The 15,774-nt window shown below is 38.4% G+C and overlaps 1 protein-coding gene across 2 annotated transcripts in view; it reads left to right on the top strand.

Annotated features, from left to right (window-relative positions):
- Nucleotides 1–15,521, top strand: part of LOC122971713 (zinc transporter ZIP11-like) — a 132,874-nt gene extending 117,353 nt beyond the window's left edge. For both annotated transcript variants that reach the window (XM_044338455.1, XM_044338456.1), the window contains 4 exons: nt 10,789–10,858; nt 14,273–14,371; nt 14,462–14,620; nt 14,756–15,521. In XM_044338455.1, coding sequence (XP_044194390.1) covers nt 10,789–10,858; nt 14,273–14,371; nt 14,462–14,620; nt 14,756–14,834 — 407 coding nt within the window. In that variant the 3' untranslated portion in view covers nt 14,835–15,521. The remainder of the gene's footprint in view (nt 1–10,788; nt 10,859–14,272; nt 14,372–14,461; nt 14,621–14,755) is intronic.
- The last annotated feature ends 253 nt before the right edge of the window (nt 15,522–15,774 follow it).

The following is a 15,774-nucleotide window of genomic DNA, read 5'->3' as shown; positions in this document are numbered from 1 at the left end:
TAAATATTGCAAATGACCCTAAGGCAACAACAAATATATGTGTCTAAAGTTGCTATGGCAACCTGTCTACAGTGGTGGAGATAACAAAGGAATCTGATAGCCATAAACTGTTTGTCTGAGCTTTTTGAGCTAACAAGCTGAACCAAGAAAAAAAAAATCTAATTCCGGAGCAGCTTTGACACATTCAACCCAAATGGAAAGCTTGTTTGAGCTGAATGCTGACAGACAAACAATCCACTCGAGGAATAAGAACAGGTTATGCATCATATACTAAATCACTTCAACACAATGACCCTATGAATGACAAAACAAGGTGTGTATTTCACCGTGTGCATGTGTATGTGTGTGTTTGAGGCAGAAAGAGGAAAACATAGAAAGCATGTGTAGGTAACAAATATAGTATCACTTCCAATTTCACTTCCAATCCATTTTGAAAAACTGCAGAGCTTCACTGAAAGCCAATAATGGTGCTGTGCCAAATCCTGCACTAAGTCCAGCCCAGGTTGATTTGTTCTCAGTCCAGGCTGAAATGCTCACTGAATGTAAATAACCTTTCTCTCCCTTGCTTGGAGTAAGTTGTTTGAATATTTATGGTGAAAAATCTGTCAAATGGACAGGTTTCTCCTGGAGTAGTCCTTGCATTATTGAACACTACACAGACGTCAGCAAGTCACTATTCTGTCAAATCTAATGAGCTAATTAGACTAATGACATGTCAGTCATACATCAAAGGCGACGCCTAAGGAGGAGCAGTATTCAATATTTGGAGATTTTTCTGTAAGTGAAGAAACGGCGCAAAACTTAACATAGGAAACTAACAGGAAATACTAACTAGGATTCTAACAGGAGATAAACATGGTACGATTCATGTAACAAACAACAGGGAAGTAATTAACAGTTATTGTTGACATTTCTAGGAGCTGGCAGCAAATCCACCAAGACAATTAACACCTATTGTGTTTAGCTGAAATGTTTATGGGGACTTTTTTTTCTTGTCATATCAAACAGCTTGGGCTGGGTGAAGGAACTGTTTGCACTCAGACGGTGTATGTAAAATTGGCAACACAAATCATCTTGAGAATTGTTAGTTGTACTTAAGACACTGTAATATGTCTTACATTTCAGTGTTTCATGATTGCTTTGGCTCAGTTTTCACAATAGTGTTTGAATGTGCAAAACTCTTAACTGATTTGCTACATTCTTAGGATAAAACACAAAATGCCGTCCTTACATACAGAATGCAAAACACTAAATTAGTCCTCACAAGACCTATAATATACTTCATACTAGAAAAGTTTCACTGCCCATTGCTAAGCTTACTGTTGCATGTATTAGTCCATTTAGCAACATTAGCCTTGTGAGCAGCAATGCAAACATAACGCTAATTACTTCACCACTGCAACCAAACATTTTAAAGAAAATAAAGGAAAAAGAAAGGAAATTTCTTTTCTTTTGATTACAGTCAAAATGTTGCAATGAATTGAGTGTCTATTACTGTAGCTGTAACTACTGCTGCTGCATTTCCTCTTTCTAATCAGGCAACTAGTGAGATGAGTGAGATAAGTTTTTAATGAGACTTTATACTTTCCCCAAGTTTGTTGGGAAATGATTGCATCTTTTACTTCACTACATTCATCTGATGGTTTAATTAAATGTGGAACTATAGAATGCATCATTAAGCTATGGACAATTAACAATTTGCTCACATCAGAAAGTAGCCGCCATAATTAATGAGAAAATGCAGTTTCAGTTGTTTGAATGATTTACCGCGTCGTACTCGATTGATTTCCATTTGTTCAATCAGTAACAGCAGCATAATTATCATAGTGTGGAATGATGTTTGCTCCAGAAATGTGGATACAATACAAATTAGGGAAACATATAGTCTGCAGGAGGAGAATAAGTAGTGGCTGTGTTACTAAGGAGTACTCCACAAAATATCAGATTTCATGTGAAAGGCAAGTTCATTAATAAGTAAAACCATATACTGGTCACTGCATGCGTTTCATTTCTCATAAATATAACATGTGCTTCTATAAGCACACTTATGTACATATAGTCAAACACACATTCACATCAGCCACACACGTGCACACACAGAATCAGGCATTTGTAGGTGGAGATGTAACCACAGAGCTCTCTTCTGAGGCTGTTAATGAATCAGACCTCCCACAGTCTCAACTCCCAACCAGGAAAACAAAACTAATTAAGCAAACAACTCATCAAGTCGTGATTCAAATGTGCATTTAAGTATATTTAACTAGATCCGAGAAGTTGATCCCAATAATACGTTATCTGTGGTGGATTGACTATGTGCAGTTCCTGCTTGGGAGGAGAGAACGAACTCAGTGGCGTTGTCTGACATTTCCGTCACCACTGCCAAGCTCAAGGGAGCAAGTGTCAGGAATGATTTGTGATTTTTTCGAATTTCTTTGTAAATATCAATTTCAATTTCACAGATTTGTAATTTTTTTTAGAATCAAAGTCACTTAAGAGACAAAGGTTCCAGAAATTGTGGAACCAAAGGATAATCTCAGGAACTAAAATTCCCCCACATCTGAGGATCCATTTAGATTATGCAGATTAAAAAAACAAAAGCATTTTAAATGCAGTTTTCCGTATTGTTGAGGAAACAACACAGTTATCCTGTTGATATTTGTATCAACTGTTGTGTGACTGTTATGAGTTAGATCTAATGAATGAATCAAAGGAGAATTGCAGAGGAGGAGTGTCTGCCTCCACAGTAAACAATCTGTTTAGTGTGTGATGGCTATTTATTTCTCCTTTAGAATGTAAACACCATGAAATAATCAGAAAATAGTTTTATTTCTCTCATTCACCGCCAGCACTCCCTCTTTTAGTTCAGTCATTAGCTCGCTCAACCACCCCCACTAACTCTCTGTCATTCAACACAGTTTAACTTTGCTTTTAATGATAATAAACAACAAGAAATGTCCACCCCTCTTCATATTATTGATAGTGGGGTACTTTCTTGTTTTATGAATGAAGTGTTACACAAGTTGAAGCAGCCGTGGTGTCTGTGTTTGACCAATCAGCGATGATCAGCCCTACAAACCCTGACCCAAAACTTCCTGTACCTTTGGAAAATACTAACCTGAGAGGAACATTCCTACAGGAACTAGATTTAGTCCCTGGTTCCTCCAGTTGAAACGCAGTGTGTGTGTGTGTGTGTGTGTGTGTGTGTGTGTGTTCATATTGTATAAGCACCAGTGTCTAGACTTGTCTTTACTTAGAAGGCTATAATGAACCATGCTGTGTCATAACTGCTAGTCACTCATTAAGAGAATATGTTATTCATGGTCATTTCATGAAAAATCAAATCAAAAAACAAGTGAAAGTTACCATATTTTGTTCTTTCTGAAGCAGATACTTTTTCTTTTTACAATAATGGTCTATCCTGTTGTATTCTGGTGTTAATGTGTAATTTTGTCTCCCCAAATTACAGTAAGATGAACCTGTTTGGCTTCTTTGAAGTGCTTCTTCACCAGTAATCATGTAATTTAACATCAACCACAAACACTGAGGACCTTGCGTTCCTTCCTTTAATGGCTTGACTTTGTGATAACCCCGTTTTGTGATTCAGAGGCTGATTAAAGAGGTCTGTTTATGTAAAAATCTTGGTTTAGCTTTAATACTGATATTGAGCAGTAATTTGTTGTGCTGAGAAAAAAATCAGCCATTTAATGAGTGCTTCTTCCCACAGTGTGATAAGTGCACTTATTTTTCGACACCTAGCTGTCCCAGTGGGAATGGAAGCATTCATCCTGGCAGTGTTAGCTCCTTGCTCTCCCCTTTGAACAAAAAAAACAACAGCTGCATACAGTAATAACATGTACCAATCCTCAAACAGGCTCTGAATGCTCCATGACATTGCAGAAACAAAGCCGTGACAGGAGTTGGCGACAGTCTATCAAACTGAGAAGGAGATTGATGGCCGTCTTTTCCCCCAACATCAGTGTTGATCCTTGTTAGCGTGACGGATGGAGCAATGACAGCTACATCTAGCAAATACAGTAGCACATTATTCAAAAACACAAGAAACCAAGAAAATTTAACTAAGCTATGTTTTATATTTTTGTCCTGATAAAGCTTGTCTGAGCAATTTACTGATTTCTCGGCAAGCTCACTTTCCTACACTTAGGGTCTCTATCAAACAAGTTAAGATTAAATGCTGCTAACATTTTTTACAAAACTACCATATTTACCAAAAGTCAGGAAGTTATAAGAAGAGTCTACAGCCATGCTGGCAGCTCTGTGAGGCTGTACTACAGCTGATACAGCAGATGTAATGTAATGATGATGCTAATATTCTGCTGTTGAGCAGGTTTATTGTTACCATGTTCACCATCTTATTTTAGCATGTTAGCTAGCATGCTGACATTTGGTAATTAGCACAAAGTACAGCTGAGATTGATGGGAATGTCATAAATTTTGCAGATCATAAACCAAAATATTACACAATTTTTCAATTAAAATTATTTACAAAAATTTAAATAATACCAGATTGTGGCACTAGATGAAAAGTTAAAGGATCACCAAAGCTATTACAGTTCATCCTGAGGGAGACATGAATGTCTATATCAAAGGTCATGGCAGTCCATCCAATAGTTATCAAGACATTAAACTTAATAACACAAATGACCTCCTTGTGGCCAGCTATGTCTGTATGATACATCATCTGGGGACCATGAATGTCTTCACAAAATTTCTTTACAATGCATTCAATAGTTGTTGAGGTATTTCAGTCTGGAACAAAGTAGTGGACCGACCAACTGACCAGCATTGCCTGCAGCCACGCCGTGAGCACGGCTAAAAATCTGTTTCACAGATCGGGTAGAGCAAGTTTTTTTCTCTGCAGTTTACATCAAACTGAAGGAATTCTGTTTCATGTTAATGCAACATCGAAACTTCCTCCATGTTTACTTGTTGTCTTGCAAGGTTTCCACAGAACTAATTTTATCAAAACAACACCATCATGTCATACTCACCACTCTGACAAACTGTCTTAACAGAGTCACTGTGTCACTTAGCAGTTCCAGTTGATTCTACTTTACTCTTCTTTCAGCCATTACTGTCAATGAAACTCAACACTTCCTACAGATGTTTGAAATTAAAAGTCTATTAGGAAAGGGAAAAAATATGTCCTTTGAGCTGCTGGAAGGCTTTCTAAAACATTTGCACACAAAGTGTTGAGTTTTAAAAATAGTAGTTTAACATTGAATGAAAGAACAGCAGAGTAGAAGCAATTGAAATGTATTAGTAAGATGAGAGTAAATTTCTGTTCCAGAGACATGCAGAGCAGCAGAGGGGTGAGTGTGACATGACTGTTATTGTTCTGATTGAATGAGTGCTGAGGAAATGTACATCCTGAATTTATCATGACAACAGGTAAGCATGGAGGCAGCTTTGAGTTTGCATTAATGACAAACAGCATCAGCGGCAAATTTAAACCGATCAGAAAACAGGGAGGCTTCTTATTAAAGTCTGTCTGTTGCAAAGAGGGGCTCGTTGAGAGTTCAGTGAATTTTACAGCAGATTTTCCATCAGGGCAGAAACACTCAATGTGGCATATTCTTTTCTTCAATGCAAATAAGTAACCACTAATTAAATTTCTCCAGATGCTGAGCATTGCTTGGGATTTAGTCATGGTTTTATAAGGTAATTTATATGTTGTGATACAGTAGATTCTAGTACATTTTGAAATGTCACCATTCTATCCTGAGATGAGTGGAGAATGAAAAAGCAACGGCATAAAGGAAGATGAGAGAAGACTTTGATGTGGTTGAAAGAAACATCTCACGACAAAAGAAAAAAAAAAGTAAAATTAACGTAAAACCTCATAGTGCTGCAGTAGCACAAAAAGGAGAGGGAGCAAAGAGAGAGAGAGAGAGAGGAGGCGCAGTAATGGCAGGCTCAGTGGAAAAAAGAGTGTGTAGACGAGTGAGGAGAAGAGATTAAAGGAAAGTACGATGGGAATGAGTGGCTGCTGTGACAATGAGCTGTCAGCAGCAGTGTCATCAGACTCGCTTAAAAGAGCATAGAACATTTAGCAGGAAACGGATGGGACCAGCCACTGCACACATGCACGCACACACGAACACATACACACACACAGAATTTTGTAGAGACAGAAACACACACACAGGTAAGTACACACACTTTCACCCCAAAACCAAGTTTTCTCTCAGCAGTGAAAAAAGGACAAAAAGAGACATACACAGGTGACAATATGAAAAATCTCTCACTTCTGCTATGACAGAATTGAAGACTCACGCAGCGAAGTTCTCAAGAATCATCTCAACCACTCTCTCTGCCAGTGACACTAGTGTTACTTGAGCTTTTACAGACTCTTAATGCTTGTGCTTCAATGTTTCATGACTTAACGGTTATTGTTTTGATTCCTTGACAAATGTTGTTGTTTTTACCAACCCCGGCACATTATTGATGTGCTTTATTTATTCATGAAATCTCATCGAGATTGAGACCCTTTTTCAAGAGGGACCGGAGAACAGGTTACGCATACTCATTCTCATCACAATAAGGTGGTTCATTCATATTAGAGGTGTTCACAGGTCCAAAATGTTGAACCCGATCCTGACCCCAATTTGCATAAATTAATTTTCAAAAAGATAGAGCAAATCCGAGGGGGGCCCAGATGACCCAAACAGATCCTAACAAAGAGAGAACACAAACACCGGCAGCAGCATGATGCACTATCAATTAATTCCATTAATTAACAAGCAGCAACAGTGGGAAAGAACAGCAGTATACTAATAAAAATGCCCTTAAAACAAACTGTGAAGTCAAGGAAAATAATTTGATTATATGCTTCAAAGACAAATTTATGTAAATAAAGTACTATTCTACCTCCTGTACCAACAATAAAACCTTCTACAATCAACTAGGATGGACAGACAAAAGACAATGTTCTAACCTGTTTAATACCTGTGAGTCAAATTCCAAAAATCCAAAATTAATTTAACAGTGTTAATCTTGTAGAATAGGCCTACTGATCTCCCTAAAATATGCTCTTAAGTCAAATTCATTTTTCTGGACAGGATGATCCAGCAGTCACTGTGTTTTCTGTACACAATAGTTGGCAATTTTATGTAGCATCACAATAATCAATATAGCAACCATCTGGAGGTACATACCATCAATCACAGTGCTATATATAAAATGAAAGTGCAGTAGAATTTAAAATGTGGTCTAGTATTTTGCATGTCATATTTTTAGTTAGATTTGCCTTTTTTCATGCAAAAATAACTGCTGACAATTTAGGAACAAAATATCTTCCTCTTTAATCTTTATATTGCAACACTAATATGATCCTGGTAATGATCCAAATAAATTTAAATATATTTTTAAAACAGGACACTTTTGTTTCTGGGAACACCACTATAATATTTAACCTGCACTCTCATCATTACATGTTGCTCATCACAGCCACATGTCTGCTTTTATTGTAATTAAAAATGCAGCACTCCAGGCTACACTTTGGCCAGACTCAGACAGACGGTCCTGAGGGAGTTTTTAGCAGAGAGACGTTTTAATTGAACTACAGTTCATCATGGGAGTGTGTGAACCGTTCAATGTGTCAGTTTCCAACACGCCTGTGGATCTGTGTTAGAAACAGAATATTCGATGATAACCGACAGGTTTGATCTGCAGCACGGAGGTTTGTGTGGTTATTTTGCCACAGTCTGGTGTCTGATGCACAAAATTTAACCAGCAGATCTAGCATGCTTAATTGTGCTTGACAGTGAAATCATTCCTCCAATTAGAGACTGCTAATGGCACAGATACCTGCCACCTCTAGATAATTGCTAAGAGAGTCACCAGGGTAAAGGAAAAGCTGTCAGAATCAGCCTGTAAATGGCCTTTGATTTCCACATGATGCATTTTTAAATAAAAATAGAGGAATTGGAAGATATTTCTATTAATTACAAAATAACCGCTACATATAAACTTCTCATTTCACATATTTGTAGCTTATAAGTTGCTAATAATTTTGAGACCCACATTTGTACGATGCAGTCCTTAGTTTTGGTAAATCAGCAACTTGTTTCACATTTTAACAAATTGTAGACACAAGTGTCCACATGCCGGGACACCAAAGAAACAAGGTAAAAGTTATAAGAGATCAGGCTTTTGCAATGAGGACTTAGTGATGTGTTGCTGGAGTGTAAATTTCCTCCAATTAAGAGCAAGACAGAGTTTTCTGAAAGCATCCAGGGTGAGTATACAGTTAGGAAATACTAAAAAATGGAAGTAGTTGTGAACAGGGCTTTTTTTTAACACAACCTCAAACTGATGTAGGTAGTTAATGATGTGCTTCTTGGCCTTGGAAAATACTTGGTTACTAATGTAGGTTGTAGAGAGGTAGCCAAGCATCCTGACAAGCTTAAGCTTAAGTAGAGCAGATAAACAGACTGTTTACTGTATTTTTCCAAACTCTTTAAATGCATTAGTATCGCTCTTGCTACAGCCCCATTCACACTGCTTCAACATTTGGAGAGATCCAAAGCATTGCAGACCTGCCGTGCCTAATAACAGTTGTCAAGCAATGACCCTTACATTCTTTGTAAATCCTTAGAAAAACCAAAAAGTATAAAAACAACACATTGTGGATTTACGGGGGTTATGTGTAGGGTGTCTTCTTGGCCGGGTACAGTGCCTTTCTGGAGTCTCTGCTGGTTGCCTGGCAACCTCACGATGATGACAAGACTCCAGCATGAGAGTGGTACTGATCTTCTCATCTTAGTCTCTAACCTGACGTGCCAGATGGTTTGTTACACAGAACCATCTGAGAAGTGTCCTTGGAAACTGTTTTGGAAAAGGCACGCACTTTCAAAAAGCACTACCATCTGTCTATCACTGTCTATCACCATCTTACATTGTAAGGCAGCTGGATTCGCGATGCTGATGGTCTGAACCTCTGGTGGTTCAGACACAAGCGCATAACTTGAAGCCTGACAAGAGGGATTCTTGCGTGATCTTGTGTTCTCGTGAAACCAGCTGCCTCACAAAGTAACTAAGTTTAAGCAAGAATATGAATAATGGTACTGGTAACTGTTTAACTATTTCTTTTAAAATTTTAATGGTGTCTGAGTAGTACTCCAATTTAAAGGCAAATTGTTTGGAGCAACATCAGCTTCAAAGTTAGCTTTCCCAGTGGTCCAATGAATGTTTATGGTATTATTGTCTATTAATCATGCCATATTGCTCACCACTCACTCTGTTTTAAGGTGCAGCTCTCTCCGAAATATTATGTGATAACATATTGGATAGCAGTAAATGTACTGTATGGAAAAGGGTGGGTCTTCATAGATGTGGCCAGTAGCCGCTGTAGCAGAGTTGCACCATGCAGGTTTAACTGCTTGCTGTTCAGAAGCACCTTAATGCTAATTACAAGATTAAGATAAGACTTTATTGATCCCCAGAAGGGAAATTCGCAACACACCCAAAAACAAAATTGTTGCACAGAAGAAAAATAGAGAGGCATTTTTGCTTTTCTTAGATTGTTACCACTAGTCTGGCAAGAAAATATAAGGTTTATCCTTCATCTCAGTAGGACATTTCAAGCTTAGCTCCACAGCTGTGTGTTCACATGCCAACAAGCACTAACAAGTTAGCATGCCATGTCAGCATACTAATTGAATGGAACTATAAAGCTCAAAGTAAGCTCTCAGGTCAGAAATATGTTTGTTTAATGGAGGAAGAGTCCTAGTTTAGACCTACTCTCAATGTTTTGAGATGTGATTCCAGAGGCTGGTGGCTAAAGCACACAACTATGTGAGGGTACAATTTACTCCTTGACACAGGCCCTTATCTTGTTTATCAATGCTAGCTGTGAAAAATAAAATCAAGAAATTAGCATGTTTTAGCATTGTCATCACCGAGCTGTTAATGGCATTTCAGGATGTGACTGTGTGAAGTAGGCACGGTACTGCTTCACTGCCTTTTTGGTATGAAATGCAAAACAGCCTGTTGATCTGACCGCAAATGCACACAAGCACACTAACACACATACTTCTCAAACACATGAATGCACTCATAGATACAGCACGCACTGTGACCTTTTCCCTTTCAGTTTGAATGGTGTGTACTTTAAGTATGCATGACATCCATAACAAATGAGACGAATGGGAGAGAGATGCTGCACAGGGTGTACAGAGCATGTGGAGAGGGAACAGAGACTGTGGTCATCAGTGTCTAAATGCAGCTATCCTGTCATACTACTTTATGCTGTTGTAGAAGTAGAAGCCTCACAAAATGTACAAAATCTTGAGCAGACAATTTGTTGTAATTCCCAGCTCCTTACAGAAAAACCAGTAGGACATAATTTCTAATATTTCTAATCTCAATGACGGCACAGTAGTTCAGCAAATATGTCTCATTGTACAGCCAAAGTTCTACAAGGGCTGCATATGCATTTAGGGAAAAAAGTATCAGTTGAAACCTGACCATAGAGGGTACACTCCAATAAAAGAACACAGTCATCCCCAAAGACTGTTTCTGTAAGTATTTCACAGTGTTCTGTAATATGTAAATCACAGTTCATTCCAGGCCTAGTGAGTTATTTTTTCTGTATACCTTTATTATCTGTTTCCACCCATATCTATTTGTACAGTCTTGTTATTTGCACATTGTATTTAGTTGTATTTCTTGTATTTTCCTGTGTAATAAAGTGCGTCAGTTGAGTCCAATGCTGAGATACAGTACTTATGTATACAAGGATCAATTGTTTATGTGTTTAATCTGCAGAGGGCTTGGCTGTGGGGGTTGGATTTGGAGCCATTGGAAAGACTTCATCTGCTACTTTTGAGAGTGCCAGGTAAGATGGGTATCAAGGCGATAAATATACATACATACACACATACACATCTTCATTTATCCAAAATATCACCTTTTTACACTGGCAAGTGAGAAATTAATTGCTAATGTATTGATTTATCTGGCAATTTGGGCATTTTTTGTAGTTTGTGGTGTTATCAGTAAAGAAACAGGTATACATTCTATATAGTATCACACCTGCACACAAAACTAAAGATCCCACCAGGATTATGTGCAGGAACACAATGATTGGCTTGCCAAACCGGAACGTTGGTTTAGTCATAATATTTTGTATTGTTAAGGTAAAAGCCTTGAGGTAGTTAAGTTTAGGTATAATGCTGAAACAGGTTTAGGTTAAGATTAAAGAAGGCCAGGATTAGGTAAAGATTGGTCGGAATTTCCATCTTTGCCCATAACTGTGCTGTGTTGTGTGCTGCTGACATCTAGCGGTTAAACCTTGGTACTGTAAGGAGCAGTGACAGTTGGGCAGACATCCTGTCTGGCCAGTACACGTGAGACTCTGGCCTCATCCCATTTTATAATCCACCCAGACCAGCTAGCAACTGATCATGGATGGCTGCTCTCTTTATGAACCATTTGAGAGCAGAAGTATGCATTTCTCTGGGTGCTATCCGGTTTATCCATAACTTCACATTTCAACACCTCTAAGTGTGTCAAAATAACATTTTGAGAAAGGAAGTGGATGAAATCTTTTTTATGTGATGTGGAGGCATATTGTGTAGATTAATGCATCTTTTTTGGGACGTTTTTGGGAAGTGGGACTCCATCAATTTTACTCATAATGATCCGTTTATTTGTTATAAAGAGTACTTCAAATTTTGAAAAGGGTTAGAAAAGTCATAAGAGTTGTCTCAGATTGGGATTGAGACTTCAAATTTTTAACAGAAAGCCTGTGTTGTGAAAAATGTGAGCATTTACTAGACAGGAAAAGTCGCTATTAAGTTGCATTGGGAGAGTGTCAGTACGTAGACGTGACAAATCTTTTTAATGAACTGATTGTAATGTTTCAGTACACTGAAAAGGACTGCTTTGCCCATCACTGTTGTGGTACGAATACCATGATAGTATCGTATTGTGAGTTCATCTGTGATTCCCACCCCTATTGCATTGTTGGAAATGTAGGAATCCATGGTTTTTAGAGCTTGACATGGATGTATTATAAGAACTGGATACCGGACCAAAAATGGCATCCATTCAGTCCAATAAGAATTGCTTGGCTGGCACATACGCCAAAAAAAGTTTCTAACTTCCGGGTTTGCTTCCATGTTATGTGGCCCACTGAATATTTGCAGTAGTGTTTCTCCCGCTGACCCCACCCGTAAGTTCCTGCTCAGCCCATAGACTTCACACTGTGATGACTTATCAAATTTTGTAAATCGTTTTTCTCAGCTCAAGGAATGTTCTACAAAAATAAAGCCTCCATGGATCAAAAATTCGTAATAGAAAGACACATAATTGACCTTGTTTGCAGTTTTAGTTTTACATACATCTCTTTTTCAATGGTGGTCTATGGGGAAAATGCTTTTTGGGCTGCAGGGAGATTTCTCACTGCAGTACCGCAAGTGACCACTGGGAAAAATTGGCTGCAAAGCTTAGCAGAGGAGCCCTCTTCAGCTCTTATAATACTGTCTTTATTCTGTCTCTTGTGAATCCCTGGACTTAATAAAAGTGCAATGCTAATTGGTTGGGCCCCTTTGACCCACTGTATGCAAAATTCTGACACCAAAATCTGCAGAGTGAGATATGCTGTTAAAGTACACTTCCAACCTTGCTAAGATCATTGTCAATTTGTAAGTACATGATAAACTCTGTTTAACATGACGGCAAATTCAGCCTTTTAAATCACATTTTATTGGACCTTCAAATTTAGTGTAAATCTAAAAACATCTTTTTTCTGTAAATCACCACAAGGCATAATTCATCTTCTCTTTAGCTTCACAGATGTAGATTGTCAGATTTTGGATATGAAACAGGCTCACGAGTTGTAATATTTGCTTGTAAGTCTTTGCTTAAGTAATTTTATATTTAGAAAAACATCATCTTGATTACCTCACTTCTAGCGCGTCATCCCACGCAACTATACATTTAATTGGCCAGAAAGACACCCTGTTCTCTTTGTAGCACAGACAACAATAGAGCATAATCATATCATGGTGGGAGGTCTCACCTATAACAGTTTCTAGGCAGCTCTTTTATTTCTCCAGAAGTAGGTTGAGCTGTTGCTGATAAAGCCCTGCTTAAAGCCCTGCAGAGTCTCAGCTAGTTGAAGCTGTGGGTTCCCCAAGTTGATCAGCAGATGCTTCAAATACTCCTCCATCAGATCTCGCACCTTAACAGTGGAAAAATGTGAACTAAAAACACACAAAAGTGAAATTTTGAGGGTTTTTTTCATACATTCTTACATAAAGAAATTGAAGGCTTTCATTTCAAAACACCAAAACATTAATAAAATGCTCCTACAGTCATTTTCAGTTCAAAATCATGACTACACTGGACAACCTTGATGGCAGCTGTCTGGTGCTGTGGTGACATCTAGTGGTGACATGATGGCACTGTAGAGATAGCGGTGAGATGTTGAGCAGGAGTTTCATGCTTGACAATTACAGATGTGACTCTGACAATAAAATAAGTCATAACAGTTAGTTGTATTATGCATCCCTTTTTTTGGAGATAATCTAGGATCCAATCCAAAGTCATCTTGGCAGACTCAACAAAGTCAACTTCATTACACTGATGCAAAAATACTATAAATCCAACATTTCTATAAAAAAATGTAGTGGTTAATGATTCATGTCATTGCTCAAAGTGTCCTAATAAAATCAGAGATAAGAGCAAGGAATGTAACATTTGAACTAGTTTTTATTCCAGTATGTTTACATTTGTAGCCACGCTAACGCTGTAGCCCTGTGAATGGCAGTGTCATTGGGTCAGTCTGTGGTTTGGTCCACCACTCTGATCCAGACTGAAATATCTCTACAACTGTTGGATGGATTGCCATAAAATTTGGTACATTCATGTTCCCTCACAGCATGAATCTTAACCTTTGTGACACCTGCACCAAAACACCATGCTGATGTTAGCATTGAGCTCAGAGCATCACAGTGCGCCTCACAGAGATACAAGCATGGCTGAAGACTCTTGGTTTTGTTTTCCCCTTCATTAGATGAAAGGTTTTCTAGTTTCAGTGACAGTCTGTATTACATTTGACCTTTGTTGATATGCTGAGGAAAACAAACTAGAACAGAAACTGGAGTAATCTGTCAGGTTGTGTTGGTTAGAAATGAAACTATATCACAAAATCTACAGTGCCGTAAGTCCTCATGAGGTCGGTTGCTAATATTTGTTATAAAGAGATATAATCTGACTGTTAATTTGTTGTTTTTTGTCTCCTCAGAAATTTGGCCATTGGTATTGGCATCCAGAATTTCCCAGAAGGTTTGGCAGTGAGCCTGCCACTCCGGGGTTCAGGGGTCTCAACATGGACAGCTTTCTGGTGGGGAAAGACATATGTCTTTGCTAATGCATGGGCTGAGTACAGTTACATTTAATTCAGTATCAGTTAATGTTGCTGTTGTGCCCTCAGGTACGGCCAGCTAAGCGGCATGGTGGAGCCCATTGCTGGGCTGCTGGGCGCCTTTGCTGTGGTTCTGGCAGAACCTCTGCTGCCATATGCGTTGGCGTTTGCTGCGGGGGCGATGGTTTACGTGGTGGTGGATGACATAATACCTGAGGCTCAAGTCAGGTGGGTAAAGGAAGAAGGGATAAAAGCGATAAAAGGTGAAAAACAGATGAGAAACAGATGGGCTCTCTCTTTCTAAATCTCTCTCTCTCTCTCTGTCTCTTCTCCCATTTCTCTGCTCCAACTTGTTGTCACCAGTGGGAACGGGAAGCTGGCATCCTGGACCTCCATCCTGGGCTTCGTAGTGATGATGTCACTCGATGTGGGGCTTGGCTGAGGTCACCATGACAACTGGCATCGTGTCAACAAAACCCTCAATGGCCATGAAGTCATCACAGTGCTGCTGACCTCAGTTTTAAAAAGGGGACCAAATGAAGTGTTTTATTCAGGAACACTGTTTATCTATTTTGTTTGAATTGTTGCTACTTGAAATTTATCAGAAAGGCAGAGGGTGACTATACTTGAACAATTATCTTTCACATTAATGGCAGGTGTCTCATTTTGGAATGAATTTATAAATATTTAATTCATATTCTCCTGTTTTCAGAGCTTATGAATGTTTTTTGAGAGGACATAGCTTTTTGAGTTCTTTTGCAAGACAATTGCCAGTTCTTAAAGTTAAATATGTTATTTTTTTAGTTTACTTTCTCCAGTTTTTGTGTTTTATCATGATGGCAAAACTTGAAGTCTGGTGTTTGATTTGGTCATTTAAGGCGTGGGAGTGATTGGTTTACTGTTTGAGACGTCTTCTTTAAAAAACTAAAAACAAATAATAGTCCCCTTTTCTACCAAATGTAGTGCCTTCTGCTTTTTAGGACAGTCAGTCTGCTGACATCTGCAGGTCAGTATGAAGAATCACATGTCGTGGTCTGTGTGTAATTGTTTAAAATGTTGAAACTGACGCTGAATTACATGTGAAGTAATTATATAATTAAACAGCCAAGTGATTCTCAGTTTTCTTTAATGGCCCTGAAAACCTTGTTTTTCCTCGAGTGATCTCTGTACTTGCATTTTTGCACCAATCAGGATTTAGCAATATTTAAATCAGAATCTGGTAACAGTTGTGGGGTTGTTTGGTTAAGCTGCCAGGCCACTGTCAAATCAAATCAAAAACACACCCACGCAGTCCTAATGAAACATATTGCTTATTTAGTCATGAAAATTTAATGTTATCAAGAAAAACTGAAGATGTGAAACCAAGTTGGCAGAGGCTTTTA

This window comes from Thunnus albacares, chromosome 20 (genome assembly GCF_914725855.1).
Source record: "Thunnus albacares chromosome 20, fThuAlb1.1, whole genome shotgun sequence".
Taxonomy (NCBI): domain Eukaryota; kingdom Metazoa; phylum Chordata; class Actinopteri; order Scombriformes; family Scombridae; genus Thunnus; species Thunnus albacares.
This window is presented reverse-complemented; position numbering and strand designations above follow the sequence as displayed.